The 24,221-nt window shown below is 44.1% G+C and overlaps 1 protein-coding gene across 2 annotated transcripts in view; it reads right to left on the reverse strand.

The window, feature by feature from the left end:
* Positions 1-1,473: 1,473 nt before the first annotated feature.
* Positions 1,474-24,221, reverse strand: part of SCARB2 (scavenger receptor class B member 2) — a 40,085-nt gene continuing 17,337 nt past the window's right edge. Inside the window, exons 4-13 of one of the 2 annotated variants that reach the window (XM_084626212.1) lie at positions 23,805-23,993; positions 23,199-23,290; positions 18,860-18,979; positions 17,439-17,617; positions 14,848-14,966; positions 10,229-10,302; positions 8,991-9,042; positions 7,869-8,027; positions 7,664-7,737; positions 1,474-5,148 (exon numbers count right to left, since the gene is read on the reverse strand). In XM_084626212.1, the coding sequence (XP_084482338.1) occupies positions 7,708-7,737; positions 7,869-8,027; positions 8,991-9,042; positions 10,229-10,302; positions 14,848-14,966; positions 17,439-17,617; positions 18,860-18,979; positions 23,199-23,290; positions 23,805-23,993 (1,014 nt within the window). In that variant the 3' untranslated portion in view covers positions 1,474-5,148; positions 7,664-7,707. The remainder of the gene's footprint in view (positions 5,149-7,663; positions 7,738-7,868; positions 8,028-8,990; positions 9,043-10,228; positions 10,303-14,847; positions 14,967-17,438; positions 17,618-18,859; positions 18,980-23,198; positions 23,291-23,804; positions 23,994-24,221) is intronic. The other variant, XM_084626211.1, reaches the window with a different exon arrangement.

Genomic DNA, 24,221 nt, shown 5'->3' on the forward strand with positions numbered 1-24,221 from the left:
CCATAGGCAAATCTATACTGGAAACTTACTGTACCTTTTCTACTGAAATTTCCACTCCAAATAGGTCATCATTTGGAGCCTGATCCTCCTTTCCTTGAGTATCCACAGCTCCTGAACAGAATATGAGGTTTGGGTCCTCAAGGAAAATAAATCAGGTCCTTGGTAACTCCCTAAAAATTATCTTGCAGTTGAAATAGTTCTCCATACAAAATGGCTATTATTTTTCACCCACTCCTTGGCAGAAAATGGTACAGACTTCTCTGGAGTCCTATATTCAGAAGGTATTTACTCTGTTTTTCAAAGAAAGGCATGAGATGAGGGCAATTTCTTATTTGTCTTCTAGCCCCAGATCCCACACACTGCTCCACACACTTATTAGGCCTCACTGGAATATATGCTCCAGCTATACAGGTGGTGGGGGAGAAGTGGGGTTCACTCCCTTCTACACAGCATCCCAAGTCACCAGTGCGTAGCCATAACTCAGTAAAGAGCAGAGGAAAGTCAACATTTTCACAAGTGTCCACTAATTTGAGTGCCCCCAATTTTTGGGTACCCAGCTTGAGCCACTTACAGCCTACTTTTCAGAGGTGCCAAGCATTCCCAGCCCCATTGAGATCAACCGGAATGGTGGGGGCTCAGTATCTTTGAAATGGGGACCCTGGGCATCTCAAGTTGGGTACCAAATAACGAGGCACCCAAAATCAGTGGACACTTTCTGGTGGTTCCTACTAACTACAGACATCCAACTCACTGTATTGCTCTTTGTGAATCTGCCTCTATGGAACAAAATAGTGAGAAACTATCAGCAAAGCTATCAATATTCTAAATCATAGCACCTCCCTGGAAATTTACATAATCCTTATTTTACAATCCCAACTCTCTGGGTGTAATAAATGTCTCACAGCCATGTTCCACTGAGATACAAGCAGCTTTACTTTTCTCTTTCAGTGCCATCCCAACCCTTCTCCCATTAGAGTTAGGGGCACTGGTTCCCCCTAAGCTGTGCGCATGTGCACACAGATCCTAAACCCCATGCACACGGCAAAACACCACATGCACAAAAATTTGCACAGAAGCAATTTTTTGCTTACACAGCCTGTCAAAAATTAGAGGGAACATTGGTTAGGGGCCATTTTGACTTCAAAAAGAGAGCAGAGTTGGACCAATGCTGAACATTCCGGTAACAATCCCCCTCAGGTGCCTATGGTTAGGTTCCTAAATCCATATTCAGGCACCTAAATCAGTGTCCTGACTTTTAAAAGTGATGAGTGTCCACTACTCAGTGGGAGCTGCTGGATGCTCAGCACTTTTCAAAATAAGGTCACTTTTTTAGGTGCCTGAATATGGATTTCAGAGCCAAAAACTAGGTTTGAAAATTTTGGCTATGAACTGTTTTATTTCAAAAGGCACCAGATATACACAGATATAAACACAGAAGTTGTATAGTGAAAGAAAATACCAAGTTCATCACACTTTTTATAGAAACATTAACTTTTATTAATGCAACACCTGATCTGCATTAATAGTGGAAACAAAAATTGCTAGAATCACAAAGTGAATCACCTGTGCAAACATACTGATCATCGCTATGAGTGTCTCCTCTTTAACAGGTTTCAGCAGCTGTGTTAGTCTGTAGTCGCAAAAAGAAAAGGAGTACTAGTGGCACCTTAGAGACTAACCAATTTATTTGAGCATGAGCTTTCGTGATGCATCCAATGAAGTGAGCTGTAGCTCACGAAAGCCTATGCTCAAATAAATTGGTTAGTCTCTGAGGTGCCACTAGTACTCCTTTTCTTTTTCCTCTTTAACCGTCAGCCTCAGGAAAACAAATACAAAATCCATCAACAAACAACAGTTGACCATTATCTCCCGTGAGTCTTCAATAATTAAAAAAGTAGCCAATGCTGCATGGAATCACTTCCACTGTGTGGAACAAACAATGCTTTACAGAACAGCTGAACAGAAGGGTTATAGATGGAAAATCTTCCCTGGATTCAGGCACAAGTAATTCTTATTAATAACAGGTATATAAGGAACTGTCACAGTATATAAGGAACTATCATACAGTGATCTTAGCACACCTGCAAGGTGCTGAGTGTCTGACTTACAGTGAAGTAAGCTGTCCTTTGAAGAATCAAGACCATGGCACTTTACAAATATAAATTCATCCCCACAACACCTCTGACGGGGGGTGTGTGTGTGTGTGTGTGTGTGTGTGTATATATATTAGGTAAATGTTAATAACCCTACAGATTACAACTCTGATGTCCTGACAACCAGCCTTGGGCTCTAATCACTAGACTGTGCTGCCTTTCAGTGTTAATTAGCTGCTATTGTGAGTTGCATGTGGGCATCCAGAGGAGAATGATATTCTTTGTAGTGTTTCTTTAAATGTTAACAGCTGAGAAAGATGAACAAATGGGATTCTGGATTTTTAAGGTACCCAGGGCACAGTTTACAAAGAAACAATGCAAAGGCCTGTCAAGGATAACTGCCCCTGCATATCAAATATACTGTATTTGTAATTGCATTAAACATTTAGGAAATCTACAGACCTTCTGTGTTGAGGTATGTGTGGAACATTAAAAGGAAAGCAGAATAAACATCTTTTTTTAAATACTGGTAGTAACTCTTTATAAAACACAGCTGGAAGGTCTGGCATCCAATAAAATGGCTCTCCCACAGATATATTTGACTTTTGTCGGTGTTGGATTGAGAGAGGGAGTGAAATGCTCCATTAAGAGGCATCAAACTGCAATGTACTGGTTTCACAAAACTAAAAGGAAATAAAACTCTAAAATTGTATCATGCATCCTGCTTGAGTGGGGTTTTTGCTTTTAACTCTGTAGACATTTTTGCTCTTGCCTTACATAGAAATGCACACACCTTTCTCCAAACTGCTTAATATCTATGCGTCTATTTGTATCTAACATATGGGATTTTAAAATGTGTTTGGTGTTGACCTAAGCCTGCTCCCATTGACTTCAGTGGGAGCAGTGTGAGGCCTTGTCAAAATGACTTCCTCAGAAAATACCTGAGGCTTTGTAGATGATTTGTAGGTTACTAGTGTTGTGCACAGATAACTTTTACACAAGGTGCTATATTTCAATTTGGATCATACAATGATCTGAACTGTACAACATAAAGACTGAGACAGAAAGGTGATGTGGAGTTCCTGATTTAGCATAATGTACTGCAATAAGCAAATGGTCCACAAATAGAACACAGGCTTTGCAGCTACTGACTCAGTTTCCCCAGCTAAGGAAGGCTGGTACTTAATCTGAGAGGGATGTAGCCTTTCACCAACAGCACTGGGCATTCTGTAGCTGCCCCCTTCCAAATACAAGAAAGAATTTAAGAGGGACCCTGGGCCAAAGCTATTGGCGTTTCCCTTAGCTGGCAGGTTTATTCCAGAGGTCAGCCAAGGAAAGAAATAAAGGGGTCCTGGGACTCAAAGAGTGGGGTGATGGGGAGGAGGTATCTACAACTGGAATCTACATATGTGGCAAAGGAAGATTATCCCCTCCCAAAGAACAACATTTGGGGTAAAGGTAAGGCAGAGTTCCAAACCCCCTTACCCACAAGGGTTTTCACATGGCATTACTTTCATCCTGGCAAATCAGAGGCTGGACAGTTTCCTCTCATGAGGTTAAATGGAGACATTACTGCAGAGCAAATCCCTTGAGATGAATGGCTGTAGTTGGCTAGTCTGAGTCTCTCACTCACTGGGAACACTCTTGCAGATCACAACGGGTTGGGAGCTCCATTACGTACAAGAGCCCTTATCTGCAGTGCGGCAGATGCCTGAATTTGGATGCTTATTTGGTTGGTTCTGGCTTGCATAAGAGGAGCCTGTCGGCTAAAGAAGTCAGCCTGGTGCAATGCCAGTATCTCTAGCCTTCTGTAATTGGTACCAATCTATAGACCATAGCACAATGGGGCTCTGGTCCAGGACTAGGGCTCCTAGGTGCTACAGTAATACAGATAATAAATAATAATAGTGATAATAATGAACTTTTCTGACTGGGACACCCCAAAATGTTCTGGATTGCTGAACAATTGATAGGCTAACACCCTATGCATGAGTGTTCAGCCAGTCAAAAAAGTAGGTCTCAATTTTTCACTGACTATTCGATGGAAATATGTTTGTGAGAATGCTCTTCCTCACTGAGGGAAAAAAGGTACCCTTATATTTTAAGCTACCAGTATTTAAAAAAAACCCCGTTTATGCTGCTTTCCTTAATGTTCCAAACATGCCTCAACACAGAAGGTCTGTAGATTTCCTAAACGTCTGTCTTTACAGTGCTCCACACACTAGATATTTTGTGAGACACTGACACAGGAAAAAGGAGAACGCTCTATTGTACCCTCAGCTAACCAACCCTGTGTTTTCCAGTGTAAAAAATAATTAAAAGTTAAAAACTTGCCAGGCATTTTATTAATACCACACAATGGGATTTCAAACAATACTGGGCAGATCAAGGTGCTGTACGAAAATGTGCTATGAAGCACTTGGCTTCTTAACTGAAAACTAGATATGACTAAATAGGCCTCACTTACAATTTGGCTTAGATTCACAAAACAATTTTGGAGATAAAAGGCATGATGGGTAACTACTAAAACAATCCAGTCATGTTAATAAGAAGCCAAGTGTGCTCTACACAAAAGACAAAATTAGACCCAGTGCAATATTTTCAAACATGCCTAAGTTCCATTTTCAAAAGGGACTTAGGAGCCCACATTATTATGGTCCTTTTACAAAGTTTACCCCACGTAATTCTAATACATGAATCAGGGTATTATACTCTCACTGATATAGTGGTTCTGAGCTTTTATGGCTTTCAACAGCACTGGGAATATTAAACACTAGTTAATAAAGCAGGATCTCAAGTCATTTTAATATCTGGCTTTAAAACTTACTTAGCAGCTGAGAAGAACAGTTTCCTCATTCATTAGCATTTTAGCTTTTTTTATCCCTGTACTACAAATAATCATAATTAGCATGGTGGGTTTTCAGGCAGCGCTGTGTGCCGGGTAGTATTCGGTATTAGATCAACTTGCATAGTTTATTCACCAAGCTCACATGGGAAGGGGGAAAAAAGAATATTAGGATGTCCTGATGAGCGGAGCCCTTTCCTCTTCAGTACTCTGAAATACAAAATGGCAAAGCAGAAAAGTTAACTGCAGTGTGTTAGACAATGTGGAGCTGGAGGACAGCAAATGTAAGACTGAGTTTCAAAGCACCAAAGAAGAGTGATCCTGGTTTTTATCACCCCCTAAGTCCAAATTCCATCCCTTGTGCCATACAGGAACAACTATTAAGGTAAAAAAGCACCACAGGGCAGATTGTGCGTGGTCTTTACATAGATATTCAAGCGGGATGATGCAAGAAGCCACCCCAATTTTGCTCACCCTATGCCAGGACCAGCACAACCGCAGCATATGCTCTACTGTGAGCACATGGATTGTTCCTCATAGGGCTCCCATTGGGAAAGCTGCCCCAAAGGGGCTGGAGAGGAGAAAAGGGCACACCCCCCTCTTCTCTGCATGGGCAAGCGTTGCTGACCAGCCATGAAGAGGGGAGCGTGCTGCATCATCCTAGGGAATGTGCAGCAGGCACATGCTGTCTGCATTCCTTAGAGATGTTTAGGGGGTGACACAGGGATCAGTGTTAGGGCAGGGCTTATTTAACATCCTCCATGATGATGCTGGAAGGCGACATGAACAGCATATTGACGAGATTACACTGGGAGGAGTTATCTGCGCCAGTAGGGACAGAGATCATTAAAAGGGACCTATGGAGGGGCAGGGTCAAAGGCAGGAAATCTTGGAAAAATGCAAGATAATGCATCTTGGGAAAAATAATCACACTCAAAGGGATGGAGAATCCTGGGAAGCAGTAATGCTGGAGACTTATGGGCGACAGAGGGCAGGGTAATACGACTGCAAAATTAAAGGCCAATCTTGGGCTGCGTCTGCAAAAATATTGGGTCACAGAGCAGGGAGGTGAGAGCTCCTCTGCATGTGGCTGGAACCACCTCTGGAAGGTATGTGCACACTTCTGGGCACCTAGAATGTTAATGACAGACTGGAGGGAGTTCAGAGAGGAACAACAAAAATGATACGGGGCGGGAGAGACAGATTTAGAGGAAAGATTTAAAGAGTTAAATATATTGAGCTTTGCTAAATGACAATTGAGGAGTGAGGTCAGCAGTATGGTAATAGTCTACAAATAGTTTAAGGCCATAAACACGAGGGAGGGAAAAGAACTGGTGCAATACACGAGGGTATAACTTGGGCTGTAGGATTTTCATGGCCATCACTGATTTCACTGTTTGCAGGAAAGAGCATAGTCTCTGAGAAACATGAAATTCAAACTTTCCACTGTTTTTTGTTCCTTCTCTGGTGCCAAGGAAAGCCTGAGAAACGTGGCTGTGACTGATCTTGCTGGGGTTGGGATGAGGCCTTGGCTGGAGCCCAAAGGCCTGCTGCTAGCCTCTCAGGCGGAGCCTGCCAACCAGACAGGGAAGGGAAAAAACTCAGGTGCTCAGGAGAAACAGGATCCGCCTCTCCCATAAAGGAACCAGGACCAGAGTCGTTAAAACATCCATTGCCAAAAGGCTGAGCAGGGTGCAAGAATGAAGCAAAAGTTTCCAAGTGGGAGCAGTCAACATTTGAGGAAAGTCTGTCAGGCTGCAGAAAGATGACACAGGTCTCTCTCTCGAGGTCTTACCACAAAAGAAACCATCACAAGGCTAACTAATAAGCATGCCCAGGTCCTCACAAACTGAGAAACAGCACACGCACGGTTTGGGTCTGAATTCAGGATGCGTGTGCTTTTTCGTGCAGTTGCAAGAACCTGTTTAGAAAGCAAAATACACAAAAAGCAAGACTGTCCTAGAGCAACAGCAGCTAGAAGTGGAAAAAGCCTACTAGGGTACCCTGTCTCGGATCACAAAGATGTCCATAGTTTAGCATCCATACGGGACTGCTGAAGTAGGGTGAAGTTTTGGCTCACAATCTTTGACAGCATTGACAACCTTAATGCCAATTTTTTTAATATAACAGATCAGAATACCCATATGGAACACTATTACCTGCGTATGGTACTGTGGTTTTTTTTTTTAAAGTCATAATGTGCATTTACAGCATAAGTTTGTGCATTTGAGAAGGAATTTGGAGGAGTTGATCCACTTTGTATCGTCTTTGTATGAAGTATACTGACATGTGGAGATGCTCAGGTTGTAAGATTATAATTGCCATTGAAGGATTAAATATGGTAAGGTCAAAGTTAAGGTTGTGCATTATGGAGTGATTTTCAGTTCTCTGAGGGGGACAGTATTGTTGAATGGCTCAAGTGGCAAAGCTGGGATAAGAATCTGAATTTGTTTGTAGTTTCTGGGTGTCCAGAATTGGGCTGTTAGTTTGGGAAGAACACTGGGCCTTTGGGAAGAACCAGCCCAAAGTATTACAAGAGAACCTGAAAATCAATTTAATACTTTTTCCTCAAAAGGCAACTGTCAAATTGAACAGGGCTCAAAATGTCAAATATGTGGGTTTTTTGGATCTTACCCTTCAGAGTTCACTAGACAGGCTTATTTTTACAACTAGTGTTTGTAGCTAGCAAAGGAATTAAGAACAAAAAATATTTATATTCACCCACCTTACCACGTATCAAACTGGCTGCATAGCTTTGCTTGGGTGCACTTACTCTGGGTCTATTAACACTTCTCTAACCTGGAAAGAGCATTTGCAACAAAAACAAAAAGCAAAAGTGTTGTGGGAACCCAAAAGGTAGAAGTCAATGAGAGGCAAATAAAACACAGATAAACACTGAGAAAGAAAGGTCAACTTCAGATGCTACTAACCTCTTCCTTTGTTCCAGGGGGCCTGCATACGAGCACAATGAAACAAATCCCCAAAATAATTCCTAATGCCATGATTATGAAGGGGATGCTGGTTACAACTGTGGCTTCAAACAGAACACTCTTCAGTTTTTTGGCAGATGCTTCGTCAATCAGAACACTCTAGAGGAGCAGGGAGCATTGAGAAAGAGTAAAATGATACATTTCAATACCTCTCTCTTATTTAGAATAAGCATAAGAGGAAACAGCGGCATCCCCTCTGCCATGACGACTGTTTGATATGCCTTGCCATGGACTAGAACTGCTAGCTCTAGTTTAGAAGCTACACTGGATACACTGGTCTACATTTTCAAAAGTGACTGATGATTTTGTGTGCACAACTGTGGGACACCTTAAAAAGGGCTGGATTTTCAGAGGGAAGGTGCTTTCTCTCGAGCACCCCCCAGAGGGAATGGTTCATGAATCACCAGCACACTCCCTGCGATAGCTAAGATGTTCTTGGAGGTCTCCCATTCAAGTACTGACCTCGCTTGACCTTACTCAGTCTGATCCTGCAAACTGTTGTTGCCAGGTGGCATGCTTGCTGCCAGGAGTTGTCTCACTGAAGTCAATGGGACTCAAGACAGTAAGCACTACTCCCAGCTTTAACTATATGCAGGATTGGGCATTAATTTGTGAGACCTCAGGTTCAGAGCATGAAGGGACATGGCTGCAGGCCACAATGAAGATCCTCTGTGAGATAAAGCTCCTTCCTAGAGATAAAGGGGACTTTACAAAGACTATCACAAATCCAAGGAATTCAGGGACCCATCTTCAGTGAAGAAACCTCCCTGGAAGTCTGACAAACGAAAGGCCTGATCCATCAAACTTCTTCCCCCTCAGTCGCTCTTACGCCCATGAAAGATATCACTGAAGTCAATAGGAGTACCCACGTGAAGGGGAGTTTGCAGGACTGGGACCTAGGACAAAGATCAACCAGAAATTTTATACAAAGAACTATTTCCTACCCCCCTGCTAGTGTAAAATTAGGAGAAACATGACACATTCCCCACTTTTTTGCAGGCCCAGTAGTATCATCTTTCTAGATAGGCACACACTGCAATGGAGACCATTTACAATATTTACCTCATTTACATGCACCACGGGGAAAACCAATGTTCTGACACTGCCTGTTTCACTGTGTAAAAAGACAGCAAAGCATTCAGATTCTGCAATGGTTTCAGCTTTCTCCAGACAGATTAGAACACAGCAATCAAGGGGGAAAACTTTCCCATGTGAAAACTCCAGACCCTTCTTATCTTTATTTAAACTTTTAACTTTCCCCTCCCCTATATTAGGATAGGGATCAAGATCTAGAAACTGGAATGTAGTCTTTGTTTTTAAAGCAATAAAATATACTGGGGTTTCCTGGGGAGTGACTGGGGAGGGGGCACAATCTAGGAGAGGCTTATTAATAGCTGACCTCATGGAAAGTTTGTGCCAGGGAATGGCAACACCAACCGGAGTGGTTGTTGAAGGCTATATGTATTTGTGAAATATACATATGCTGTTATAAGAGACGCACACCAGCTAAAGTGATGCCTGGTATTAGAGTGGAGTTATGTTAATAGTGCCAGCAATACTGGGATAGAAGGTATTTCAATGAGAGATCTCATAACCACTAGAAAGTACAGTACAGTAGATATAAGGAAATGATATGTTAGGATCCAGTCCCCCAAAAGGGATCTGGGCAGATAAGATGCCACCTTTATATATTTTTCAAGTGCCTTGTACATACAGACTTGTGTGGGAACTTTGACGTGTCAAGTTGAAAGTGAATGGGAGTTCCTGTAAAGTTTTTAACTAGCTCCTGCTACCACTCGGACACCAATCTGGCCTCACCAGCTGGGACTGTGTTTGGCATTTGCGGTGGCAGAAATCATGGCTGTGTGTGGGTACACGTGCATTCCTGTGACAGTGTCTCTCTTATAACTAAGATAAGGTCAGCCAGCCAGATCCTCAGTCAGTGTGAATCTATTTTATTGACTTCACAGAAATCATGCCACCAATACGTTTTGGTTCTGTCACATAGTGTGTTTCACATTTAGCCTTTCGCAGTTTGAAAGATATGTTCAGAAAACATAGCAGGGCCATAGCTTGTGACAGCTCACACTTGAGTTTTCAGGTTGTTGAAAAAACTACAAATTGCCACTATGAATGTGAAACAAGAAGGAACTACCCTGCCATTTTCTAGGTAAGATTCTTTTGGATCGAACTCTCTCTACAAATAATATTTCCTCCAAGGACTCTGCAGACAAAGTCACCTCAAATACAAAGTCAGGCAAGCAACCCTGAAATCCCCACTGCTAGAGGCGAATACTTACATAAATCCCTCTAGTTTTCTGACAAGAACATTGATCTGCATTCTCTTGGCTGCTTGTACAACTATCCCAGTCAGCTGTGAAAGAAAGGGAAACTTTTAGAGTAAAAAAATTTGGATTTTTTTTTAAAAAGTATGATTTCAGCCCAATTTTTACAGTGGGAAGGAGTTGTTAAGATGGCAAACCACCACATCTACTAGTTAAGATGGAACTGGATGGGTTTCCTGTCTCTTTACAGGAGAATTAGGTAGATGCATGCAAGGGGACTATTTTTATTTGTATCCATCCATCCAGATACTTAGATGACCCTCATTACTATAGAGCCTGAGAGTCTGTGTACTAATGGGGTCCCTAGAAGCTCCAACTGAGCTTGGGGCACCATTCTGTAAGGCACAGTACAAACACACAGTTAAGAAACAGTCTGTCCCAATGTAAACAGATAAGAAAGGCAAAGGGTGGAAGGAAGGAAGTGCTATTAGCCCCATTTTACAGATGGAGAACTGAACCACTGAAAGGTTAAATTGATAGGGCCAAAGTCACACAGGAAGTCTGTGGAGGAGCTGGGAATTGAACCCAGAGCCCTTGTGCCTTAACCATAAAACAAATTGCTACTAAAGCCCAAGATAGAGTGATGAATCTGGCTGCACTGCCACTGAGAAGATCCGTGCAAAATAGTCTTCTGCGAGTTGCAATAATAATAATAATCAACCAACAGCATCATAAATGCTGCAATGTCTGGCATGTTGGAGGAAGGAGATTTTTTAAGTTTAGAAGTGGTAAAATTTAGCTTTAATTTATTTGGCGGGGCAGCGGTTAGTTCATATGACTGTCAATCCCACATTGAGAAAGAATTGTGTAAGAAGGGATTAGGCAATCAGGAACCTGCTGGCACCAAGAGTTTGGATTCCAAACAGCATGTGCACTAGTGCTCAGAAAGGAGCTGCCCTTGCTGAAGCAGAAGGAAATTGTACCTCCCTGCATCCTGAGTCAGATTACTGTTTCCCCCTATCATTATGTTGGTCATTCCTTTATTCTTTCCCCTCATTCTGTTCTCTACTGTATGCCTTCACATTTTCACTTCCAGGCCACTGCGCTGTTGTGTGGATTTACAGAAGAGTAAATTTTTAAAGCCACGGATCAATAGGTACAGTAATAATACAAATGCTGTGCCAGATTCAGCGGTCAAATCCCAGCTACCTTGTGACTCCCCTGAGATGCAAAATAGCTGTAAACCCAGCTAACGGCTCTTTGACCAAGGCCAGCAACTACCTGGGCTTATTGACATCCAGGGATGAATGCAGAGCCTCCATCTTGAACTTTTGGGGCAGTCTGAATGGATTTAGCCTCTTGAGGCTCAAGATTGGTCTCCAGTCTCCTGATTTTTTGGCCCTGAAGTAGACAGAAGATTTCACTTTCTCAGGGGAAACTGGGAGATGGCTTTGGTGAACGTGAGACAAAAGCTAGAGCCCACGGACTGCTCGTTGCTCTATGAGCCAGGAAGTGAGAAGGAAGAGAGCCAAGTGAAGAGGGAGGGGGTTTTCTTGGAATGCTATGATGGAAAACACCAGCTGCATGGAAACAATCTCCACCCTTCTCGGGCAAAAAGAAATCCCGTCCCACACAAAGGGAAAACTTCCTGTCAAAACCTGTCCTTGAGGAGGCTGCCTAGCGTGGGTGGGTTGGTGGGAAAGCTTGAGATATCGCTAGCAGCAAACTGATCCTTTCTGGTACTGAGAGCTGTGGAATTTGGAACAGACTGGTCCTGGGGCTTGGAGTGGGAAGTGCCTTTCTGAAGAGGTCTTGCTGGGGGGTGTCTCCCTGCCTTCCTTCTCTGGAGGAAGGTCAGTCTTGGGGTTCATCATATGAACCAGGCTACTGCTGAAGAGGTGGAGAGGGCTAGTGAACAGGGCTTATAGAGGAGATTGCCGACCAGGGAAGAAGCCAGAATAAACACTGTGAAACCCTCTGGCCTGCCATTATCTAAGCCATCACATTCATGACATCACATATAAACTGGATGCCTAAGGGAATAAGGTTTAAGGACTCAATTCTGAGTCAATGGGAGCTGGATCAGGCCTTAGCATCTTCCTTCCTTCCCTGCCTAGGGAGTGTATTCTACAAGCCCATATCTTTGGTGAAGTCTTGGCTTTACAAAAGCAACACTAAGTGCTCGGCAGCTCTCCAACACGAGTTTCTACAAGCCATTACCCTATGATCCCACTGAGAGTACCAAAAGCAACTACAGCATTTGCTCAAGAAACTTCCTGAAAAAGCACAAGATCAAATCCGTACAGACACACCCCCGGAACCCCGACCTGGGATATTCTATCTACTACCCAAGATCCATAAACCTGGAAATCTTGGGCGCCCCATCATCTCAGGCATTGGCACCCTGACAGCAGGATTGTCTGGCTATGTAGACTCCCGCCTCAGGCCCTACGCTACCAGCACTCCCAGCTACCTTCGAGACACCATTGACTTCCTGAGGAAACTTCAATCCATCGGTGATCTTCCCGATAACACCATCCTGGCCACTATGGATGTAGAAGCCCTCTACACCAACATTCCACACAAAGGTGGACTACAAGCCGTCAGGAACACTATCCCCGATAATGTCACGGCTAACCTGGTGGCTGAACTTTGTGACTTTGTCCTTACCCATAACTATTTCACATTTGGGGACAATGTATACCTTCAGATCAGCGGCACTGCTATGGGTACCCACATGGCCCCACAGTATGCCAACATTTTTATGGCTGATTTAGAACAACGCTTCCTCAGCTCTCGTCCCCTAAAGCCCCTACTCTACTTGTGCTATATTGATGACATCTTCATCATCTGGACCCATGGAAAAGAAGCCCTTGAGGAATTCCACCATGATTTCAACAATTTCCATCCCACCACCAACCTCAGCCTGGTCCAGTCCACACAAGAGATCCACTTCCTGGACACTACAGTGCTAATAAACGATGGTCACATAATCACCACCCTATACCGGAAACCTACTGACCGCTATTCCTACCTACATGCCTCCAGCTTTCACCCTGACCACACCACACGATCCATTGTCTACAGCCAAGCTCTGCGATACAACCGCATTTGCTCCAACCCCTCAGACAGAGACAAACACCTACAAGATCTCTGTCAAGCTTTCTTACAACTACAATACCCACCTGCAGAAGTAAAGAAACAGATTGATAGAGCCAGAAGAGTTCCCAGAAGTTACCTACTACAGAACAGGCCTAACAAAGAAAATAACAGAACGCCACTAGCCGTCACCTTCAGCCCCCAACTAAAACCCCTCCAACGCATTATTAAGGATCTACAACCTATCCTAAAGGATGACCCAACACTCTCACAAGTCTTGGGAGACAGGCCAGTCCTTGCCTACAGACAGCCCCGCAACCTGAAGCAAATACTCACCAACAACCACATACCACACAACAGAACCACTAACCCAGGAACTTATCCTTGCAACAAAGCCCGTTGCCAATTGTGCCAACATATCTATTCAGGGGACACCATCACAGGGCCTAATAACATCAGCCACACTATCAGAGGCTCGTTCACCTGCACATCCACCAATGTGATATATGCCATCATGTGCCAGCAATGCCCCTCTGCCATGTACATTGGTCAAACTGGACAGTCTCTACGTAAAAGAATAAATGGACACAAATCAGATGTCAAGAATTATAACATTCATAAACCAGTCGGAGAACACTTCAATCTCTCTGGTCACGCAATCACAGACATGAAGGTCGCTATCTTAAAACAAAAAAACTTCAAATCCAGACTCCAGCGAGAAACTGCTGAATTGGAATTCATTTGCAAATTGGATACTATTAATTTAGGCTTAAATAGAGACTGGGAGTGGCTAAGTCATTATGCAAGGTAGCCTATTTCCTCTTGTTTTTTCCTACCCCCCTCCCCAGATGTTCTGGTTTAACTTGGAGAGTGGTCAGTTTGGATGAGCTATTACCAGCAGGAGAGTGAGTTTGTGTGTGTGGGGTTTTTGGGAGGGGAGTGAGAGAACCTGGATTTGTGCAGGAAATGGCCCAACTTGATTATCATGCACATTGTGTAAAAAGTTGTCACTTTGGATGGGCTATCACCAGCAGGAGAGTGAATTTGTGTGGGGGGGGTGGAGGGTGAGAAAACCTGGATTTGTGCTGGAAATGGCCCAACCTGATGATCACTTTAGATAAGCTATTACCAGCAGGACAGTGGGGTGGGAGGAGGTATTGTTTCATATTCTCTGTGTATATATAAAGTCTGCTGCAGTTTCCACGGTATGCATCCAATGAAGTGAGCTGTAGCTCACGAAAGCTCATGCTCAAATAAATTGGTTAGTCTCTAAGGTGCCACAAGTACTCCTTTTCTTTTTGTGAATACAGACTAACACGGCTGTTACTCTGAAACAGATCAATACTGAGGCTCTTGTATTGCTTTTCTGCGTAGAGCTTGGTTGTCTCTCTCCAGGGTCTGGTATCGTGTAATGCCCCTATTTCACTGTGGGACAGATTGCTACCCGGAGGTGGCTGCCTTCATTTATTCACTTTATCTAGTGGAGGGAGAATCAGATTCCCTGCAAGTCATTTCAAAGGGAAGCACATACTTACAGGATTGATGTCCAGAAATGTTTCATGATCCTCCTTCCTGGGATGCATGCCCTGTATGTCCTTAATATACTGCTCATCTGCTTGGTAAAAATGTGGGGCTGATAAAAGGATGGGGACCCCTGGAATTTTAAAACCGTGAAGTCACTATTTTCTAAAGAGAACAATGCATCAGATCCCCACCCAGCCAGCCAGCCAGTGTGGCCAGGAACAGAAATAAGATACTGCGCACACACACCATGAAACAACTTTCAATACATCACCACCGCTAACAAAAATTCCCAGAATCCAGTAATAAATAACTGAAGAAAACTGGTTTCTTCTGGGGCCCATTCACTTCACTGGAAGCATTTTACAGAAGGCAACATGGCCTGGTAGATAAGGCACTGAACTGGGACGCAGGAGACCTTGGTTCTATTTCTGGCCCTGCTGGCTGAGCTTGGGCAAATCACTTCCTCTCTCCCTGCCCCAGTTTCCCATACATAAAATGGGGTTAATGTACAAGCCCCTTGTAAAGTGCGAAGAGATCCACTGATGCAAAGTGCTATGTAAGAGCTGGGTATTGTTATTTATTAGTCTTATGGTCCAAACAAAAACAGATTCCAACCTAGTTCTGGTGTATACTATCTAGGTTCTTACACTCTCATCACTTCAGCCATCAAGTGCCTTCCAGCAGGGCATTAAGCAATGTGACCAACATCTATCACATGTAGTCTGATTCTCTCCCGAGGGTTAGGCCCTCATCCAGCAAAGCACTTGGGCACACAGGTAGTCCCATTGAAGCCAAAAGAGTTACGCTGATTGACACTAGCTGAGGATTTAGCCCAGGGGTGGCCAACTTGTGGCTCCGGAGCTGCATGAGGCTCTTCAGAGGTTACTATGCGGCTCCTTGCATAGGCGCTGACTCCGGGGCTGGAGCTACAGATGCTAACTTTCCAATGTGCTGTGGGGCGCTCACTGCTCAACCCCCTGCTCTGCCCCAGGTCCTGCCACCACTCCACCCCTTCCCCCGAGCCTGCCATGCCCTTGCTCCTCCCCCATCCCCACCAGAGCCTCCTGCGCACTGCAAAACAGCTGACTGCGGCGGGTGGGAGGTGTGGAGAGGGAGGGGGAGGTGCTGATTGGCGAGGCTGTCAGTGGGCAGGAGGTGCGGGGGGGGGGTTAGTGGATGTGCGGCTGCTGGGGAACGTATTACAGTGGCTCCTTGGCAATGTACATTGGTAAACTCTGGCTCCTTCTCAGGCTCAGGTTGGCCACCCCTGATCTAGCCCTTTGTGTCATCCATGCTGTAAGCACACTGCACTTCTGAGGTGTTGCTCATGTTACAGTCTGGCCACTTAGGCACCTGTGTAACTTTAAGTACGTGAGCACTTTCATTGCACTGATTAAAAGCAATTCTACTAGGACTATTGTATTCCCAACACTGACAGGGTCTAAGGACTTTTTAAAGAGGTGTGATTACAAATGTCATGCCAATGAAGCATTGAGACAGCACAGAACATGACTTTCACACGCTGACTGGGGAAGTGACATTTACCAAAGTAGAACTTGCCCTAGGCCAGCCCACCCTGATTAGCAAGGAGGCATACCTGAGCAGGAAACACCTGGCCCTGCAGCAGGTGTTCTCAAGGAGAACAGAAGTGGCTGCGAGCAACTCGGCTCTAGCAGAGAAACTGAAGTTGGATGAGTGAGGCAACAGGCAAGGAACGGCCTGGGAGAATGGATGGACTTGAAAACTATATTTTGAATGTGTTGTGAAGTTAATAACGCAGGAGCCCCTAACTGGGAGAAAGGTTGGGGCCTGGAAGCCAGAGCCTGAAAGGCTCAGCTCCAGCTAGGAAGGGCTGGGAGTAGCTTGCCAAAGCAGGGGAGACCCTGAACACCAGAGGAGTTTGGGGCTGTGCCCAGTTTAATGGTGGAGGCAAGGCTCTTGTGTTCAGTTTTTGAAATGTAAGTTAATAAACCAGACCCTGAGGAAGGCTTTTACAAATCCAACAACAGCTTTTTTTTTTTTTTTAGTTTACTGAGGAACCAAAAGGGGAACCGGAGGTGAGGAGCTGCTGGCAGGGCTGCCTTGAGGCCATAAGGGGTCATCTGGGCAGAGCTGCCCCATCTTCATGGACATGCCCCATCTTCATGGAGGGGAAATTCACCCAGTACAGCCAGCCAGCATGAGGCCTATGCACCAGGGTCAAGTGGTGTATAGGCCCCAGTAGTAAATTTTGCCTACTAAGAAGTGACTGTGTTGCGTAGAGCACGGCTGGCTGTGACTGCTTTTAACTTTGGAGTCAGAAGCACATCCTAGGAGTGGGACTATAGTCTTCATATGATGTAAAACTAGAGCTTGAGCAGATGACATCTTTCAGGAATGCTATTTAAGATCTGTTTTCTTCACTCCTGTAGCCTTTTAATAATAACGGGTGATACTGGGCTTGATTTGGCAAGATGCTGGACTCTCTCAGCTTCTCATGACTTCATGTAGAATTGAGAGTGCTCAGTACCCCACAGGATCGAGCCAATTGCCCCAACGTGGTTCAGTTAAACGAGAAAATGTGCTGCCCCAGAAGTATTTCCCACACTCCCTGGATACATACCTTGCTTGCAGATGCTGACATTCAGGACCCCTGAGCCGTGGCAGTTTCCTGCTGGCACACAGAATCCCGCATTGTCCGGGTTCACCGACGTATTGGCAAAGACCTTTTCAGGGGGCACAAACCGATAGGCAGGGATTCCAGACACACTCACAAAGCTATCAAAAGTTATATACAGAGATCTGTGGGGAAGAAAAGCAAGAATCTGAATTTATAGACACAAGGACTTACTAGCCTATGCTGTACAGCCTTCAAAGTGGCATCTGCATGTCCATTTGGATTTACAGTAAGCTACAGGCCTGCTCCAAAGCCCACTGAAAATCAACAGAAGCCTTTCCACTAATTTCAATGAGCTCTGGATCAGGTCCTATATGCCTTCTTGTGGTGTTGCACGAAAAGGGTGAGCCTTTTTAAAAAAAAAAAAAAAAAAAAATGGAGGTCTGGGGCACAGATGCCTGGCCTCAGAAGGGTTTCTCAAGTCCTCAGGATTATCTTTTCAGTCATAAGATTTCAGTGGTGCTGCAGCTGTTTAAGCCACAGATCTCACAACCACAAAAGTGACAATGAAAAGAATGGATGGGGGAGACAGTACCAGCAGGTCCCAAAGAGGGCAATTCTTGAACCCCCAACATTGCCTGGATTCATCTAATGGGGGTTATCTTCCTGATTTAAAAAGTAAATGGCATGTCAATTTTGTTTTCAAATGGCAGAGAAACCTAGGAGGAAGCAGGATACTAGGTAGAATGACAAGAGAAAAAAATCCCAGGCTCTTCCATATCCCATTACTTGTGTCTCATGGTGGAAGTGATGTCATGGAATGATGCATTCTGGAATGTCTTTACTAAACTAGGAAGTGCGAGAGGATTTCACACAGGGAAAGAAGTTTTAAATAAGGTCTGTTTAGCATGCTTGTGCTGTCTCCTCTCATCCTGCTGAGGGAGGGAATTCAGCAAATATTTCAGGATTTAACTCAAATTTTCATTTTACTTTTGTCACAAATAGTTCATTTTTAACTAGATGTGACTTGGTTTTTAGGGGTTAACTCACTCCTACTTGTTAGAGTGAATTAATAAAGGACAAAAAGAAAAGGAGTACTTGTGGCACCTTAGAGACTAACCAATTTATTTGAGCATAAGCTTTCGTGAGCTACAGCTCACTTCATCGGATGCATTCAGTGGAAAAGTGAGCTGTAGCTCACGAAAGCTTATGCTCAAATAAATTGGTTAGTCTCTAAGGTGCCACAAGTACTCCTTTTCTTTTTGCGAATACAGACTAACGCAGCTGCTACTCTGAAACCTAATAAAGGACAAATGTACGTAAGGAATAGAGCTTGTAAAACATAACATTAGGGAAAAAGATTTGAAATCTCAGAAGGATCCAGTGTGAACAGTTTGATATGTTACGTTTGGAATTATTCTCCTTACCTGCAGAAATCCGAAGAAAAGACATAAATTGTTTCATCTGTGCTTATCAATGGGTGGAAAGCACTTCCATCTGTCCCATTGATCATATTACATGACTCTGTAGTCCACCAGTTAAGTGACCTGCAGTAAAAGAAGCAGAGAGAGGGAACAAAAGAGCCAAAGAATTATTGAGCAATGGGGAGTTAATACCGCTTGGTTGGTGTGGGAAGGACCGTGACGGCCTGACTCTCATTCACACCAAAAGTATGTCTACACTGCAGTCAGAGGTTGACTGTAGCTGGGTAACGGTGCATGGCTATAGCACTGAAGACACGGTGGCACAGGCTTCAGCGCAGACTAGGAAAGCGAATACACACCCAGGTTTCTGGGTGGACTTGTACAACCCAGACTGGGGTCTACGCCATTGTGACTTCACTGCTATTTTTAGCTGTGCTAGCTAGATTAAAGCTAGTGCAACCGTGTCTATCTGCGCTTTAATCAGACCTCTGATTGCAGTGCAGACCTACCCATAGCGCAATGGAAATAGCTCTGGCAGTGTATAGGGGGCTGAAAATGCACATAAATTACACTTACATCCCCTTTACATTGGGGCCGTAGTGTAACTGAGAATCTGGCTCCCAAGCAAGAAGTTGCTGGCAAACATTTTAATTAGCAGCACAGCGTTTTGGGTTATTCACTTTGGGCTTGTTTACGAGCCAGACCACATGTCAAGCAAGCGTGTTCGAACCCCCTTCTGCCTCTAGACAGGTGTTGGGATGGTGCCCAATTGGTATGGCCGTACTGAATGAATGGTGTGAGAACATGGCTTGACATGAGTGAACTTCAAAAGAGGATTCTGGGAGCAGAATCCTTCTCTTCGCATCAGGCAGATGCCAGAGGTGAAACTGACTGGCTCCATGCTGCGTGTAGGATCAATACTGATCTTTGGGTCAGCAAATATGTCCACTTGAAAGCAAACATGTGTGGAATGTCCTGAGTGAAGCACGGGCTGACCGGGGCATCTCGACCCTGTTGGAGGACATCACGCAGGGGGCTGAAGTGAATGGATTGATAAGGGAGTGAATGTGGGGTAATGTTCAGTTGGCACCGCTCTGCAGTCTCCTCCGAAAGTAATAACCAGGTAGAAATTAGTAACCACACGCCCACTGGGCACGCTTTTAAGACATGTGACCCCTTTGAGGAAAGGCTATAAAAATCAAGCAAATTAAACTACTGTTGGGGAATTCCTTAACTGACGCTTGAAGAAGCTGCTAGACCGAGTAGCCAAAACTCTGCTCTGTGGGCTCAAGTAGGACTGTGACCAGAGGGGTTTCCATGCAGCCGAGGCCTGGCGTTGAGGGAATCTGAGACAGACTAGAGGGCTGAGGAGACCAGACCTGGAGGGAAGAAGTCATCCATAGAATTGGTAACCACCCCCTCTGTTTGCCAAGCAGGAACTGTGTGAGACTAGCACAGGGCCTGTTTGGGTATGTTTGTGAAAGAGAGGCTCGCTAAGAGGAATGTATAGCTCTTATTGTATAGTTCTTTAATGTCTAACATAGGAGTTATGTACTTAAATGTAACCTTTTACTGCTTGTGCAATTCTCTCTCAAATAAACTGATGTGTATGCAAGATAATTACTGTGGACCTTTTTAATTGGTATGACGGTAATCTGCTCCACTGGGAGCCATTAAAAATCCATTCAGGGGTTGTAGCCCCCTGGTGCCAACAACAGGCTCCCCAAACCTTGGGTCTGGATACAGAGGAGTAGGCAAGGCTACTTGCTGGGAACAGTGGGGAATGGTCCAAGCCTTGCCTTGGAGGCTCCACCCCACTAATTGATACCCAGAGTAGCTGACCAACTGCAGGGTGTGGGGAGCTATCCCCAGGAGCAAGGAAGCAGGGGATGACTGTGACTCAGCGGAGACGCAATGTCTCCTGGGTGGGGCAGTTTTATGCACCACCCCTTGCTAACTACTGTATCCAAAGTCACAATCTGGGTGACTGAGCAACAAAATAGCAGATGAAATTTAATGTTGATAAATGCAAAGTAACACATTGCAAAACATAATCTTAACTATACACATACAATGATGGGGTCTAAATTAGCTGCTACCACTCAAGAAAGATCTTGGAGTCATTGAGTGGATGATTTCAGAGAACTATCCACAATGTGCAGCAACAGTCAAAAAAGCGACCAGAATGTTGGGAATCTATCCCTTTCTTAATGATAAGAGAGAAAATATCATATTGCCTCTATATAAATCCATGGTATGCCCAGACCTTGAATACCGTGTGCAGATGTGGTTGCTCCATCTCAAAAAAGATATCTTGGAATTGGAAAAGGTTCAGAAAAGGGCAACAAAAAGGATTAGGGGTATAGAATGGCTTCTGTATGAGGAGAGATTAGACAGACTGGGACTTTTCAACTTGGAAAAGAGGTGACTAAAGAGGGATATGATAGAGGTCTATAAAATCATGAGTGGTATAGAGAAAGTAAATAAGGAAGTGTTATTTACTTCTTCTCATAATACAAGAACAAGGGGCCATCAAATGAAATTAATAGGTAGCAGGTTTAAAAACAAGAAAGTGTTTTTTCATGCAACACGCTGTCAACCTCTGGAACTCTTTCCCAGAGGGTGTTGTGAAGGCCAGTACTATAATGGGTTCAAAAGGGAGCAAGATAGATTCATGGAGGATAGGTCCATCAATGGCTATTAGCCAGGATGATCAGGAATGGTGGCCCTAGCCTCTGTTTGCCAGAAGCTGGGATTGGGTGACAGGGCATGGATCACTTGATGATAACCTGTCTGTTCATTCCCGTTGGGGCACCTGCCATTGGCTGCTGTCAGAGGACAGGATACTGGGTTTGATGGACCTTTGGTCTGACTCAGTTTGGCTGTCCTTAAATTCTTAATCTACCCCTTTGCGTGAAAGCCACCAGAAAACAGCAACTAACAAGAAAATTTAATAGAGGGAAACAGCAAATGGAAGCAGGATCCAAGTATGTTCACTCCAAATAAAGATAAATGTCATTTGTATTATAGAAATCTGCAAGAGTACACGGATGGATGTTGACTAGCAGGAAACACATGGAGCGAATCTTCAGCTTGAATGCATTAACACAAGCTCCACCACCCTTAATATTTATTGTATACGGAATAAAATCAAAGGGAAAACTAAGTAGTAGCCTACAATACTGCTAAATGCTCAGTGAATATGATGTAGCAGTTAATTGGCAATAGTTTTAAAGTTCAGACTGATTCTGTAAAATTAGTATGCAGAGAAATACGTCCGTTCCTATATGGAGTTTGTAGTTATAGTCTCCAGTTTTTCAGTAGGAGTTTTGACATCAAGCCAAAAGACCAAAAGGATCACAAACTAAACCCATGCATGCTAACCAAGTAAGAAAGCCCTTGGGGGGTCCCCACCTGCAGTTGACCTGGCCTAGCTACATCACAGTCAAAACTATAGAGTCTTGTCTCCTCTAGGATTTTACAACAACTGCACCAATGGACAAATTTTGCGCAGTGAAGACATAACCTAAGATGATTTGTTTAACTAATCCCTGCTACAATTCTAGTGACGATGAGGCAATTGCAGTTTTAACCTATGTACCTTGGCCAAATAACACTGGTTAAAACTACAACTTCTCCCTCTTTACTAGGACTGTAACATGAGCTAGCTGAACACAGGACAGCTTAACATATGTTTAAAAACTCACCTTTCTCCCAGGGAAGACAAATGCCCAGACAGAATGGACTTGGTCCAATTGTTAAACTCTCCTTTTGTGATAGAAACAGTCCTGTTTGCTGAGAAGTTACACTCACTAAAACTGAATCAGCTCCAACATCCACCCCTCCCACTTCTGGCTGCCCAGGGTGCGGGTTTGCTCATGCAGGCAGCTATTAAAATCCTGGGGATTCTCCTGAGCAACTGCAAGTTGTGGGAGTGTTTCTCTCTCTCCCTATCTATCCACCTAGATACTTATACTGCTTCCATCCCTGTAGCATCTGAAATGCCAGCAGTAATGACATGCCTCAAAGAGGGTGCAATATGTCTGTGTGGGGGCATGGCCACAACCCAGCCTCATTTTGGCACTAGCTGGTGGCCTGTGGGCAATGGTGGAGGGAGTGGATGCGGCACCCATGTAAAGGTGTTTTGCTCCCTCAGCACATTCTGCCTGCCTCTGTCCTCTGCAGGCAAAGGTGAACTTGCTGTGGGATTTGTGGTGTGTAGAGAGCCTGCCACTAAACTGGCTTCTTTGTAAAAATGTCAGAAATGAAAGGCGCTGTCTCTGCTGACTGAAAGGTCTCAAAGGAAGGGAGACATTTCACACCGTCCGGTTCGACAACTTACTCTTTTCCTCTCCACTCCACGATCTTCGAGAAGTTACGGTAGTTCATTTTCCCACTGAGAACAACATATTCACCGTCATCCGTTCCATTCATCTAGAAACACAGAAGAGTTCATCTGCACAGTGCGGGGCCAGTCACTCCCTAGGGCAGCTGGCTGATGCACTAGAACAGGGTGGAAGGTGTCTACTGTTGTGTCGCCCTGTTACCATGCGTTGGACTCTGCTGGGGGCTGCAAGCTAATAGTTGACAGAGAGGGACCATCAACCTAAGTATTCCAGATGATTTCAAGGAGAGAGGGAAGGGGTATCCAAGATATCTATGACCCAAGCCATAAAGAACTTTAGAGACTGAATCAACACCCTGAATTGCAACCAGAAACAAACTGGCAGCCAATACAGTCTCTCTAGGGCCCAGATATTTATATTATGATATTTCCTGCAATGAAATGCTATTAAGTAAGTGGGCAGCCACATTCAGTCTCAGCTGAATTTTCCCAGTGGTTTTCAAGGCTAGTCCCACAAACAGTGCGTTATGGGGGAGTAAGGCACGAGCAACAGTGATACGGTCCACATCTGACTAAGGAAACTCTGCAATCTCGACAAGTTACCTTATTAAATAAGCCAAACTCTGAATCAATCTTAGGATGAAGTATATGAAGGGTTGACAAAAGTTTGTCTTTGTAGCCCCACAGTAATTCGTGGACAGTGTGTGTCATAAACAAGTTTTCTTGGTATAATATTAGGAGAATCTCTGTGGGTAGCCGTAGAGAAGTTGATTTGGTCCATTCCATTGCAGTCTGATATGAGAGAGGAATCAAGAACAAGTTGATACAGTATTAAAATAAAATGTACTTATACACACATAAGCATCAGAACAGGGTACAGACATGAAGCATATTTTCAACCTTATGACTTAATGATATCAGGTAATTTACTGGTCACTGGGATTCTTCTGATATGTTCGTATCAATATCTGCTTTCATAGGCCCCAATTCAGCTAAACATTTAAACACTTGCTTAAATCC

This window comes from Lepidochelys olivacea (assembly GCF_965140295.1).
Source record: "Lepidochelys olivacea isolate rLepOli2 genome assembly, chromosome: 4".
Taxonomy (NCBI): Eukaryota; Metazoa; Chordata; order Testudines; family Cheloniidae; genus Lepidochelys; species Lepidochelys olivacea.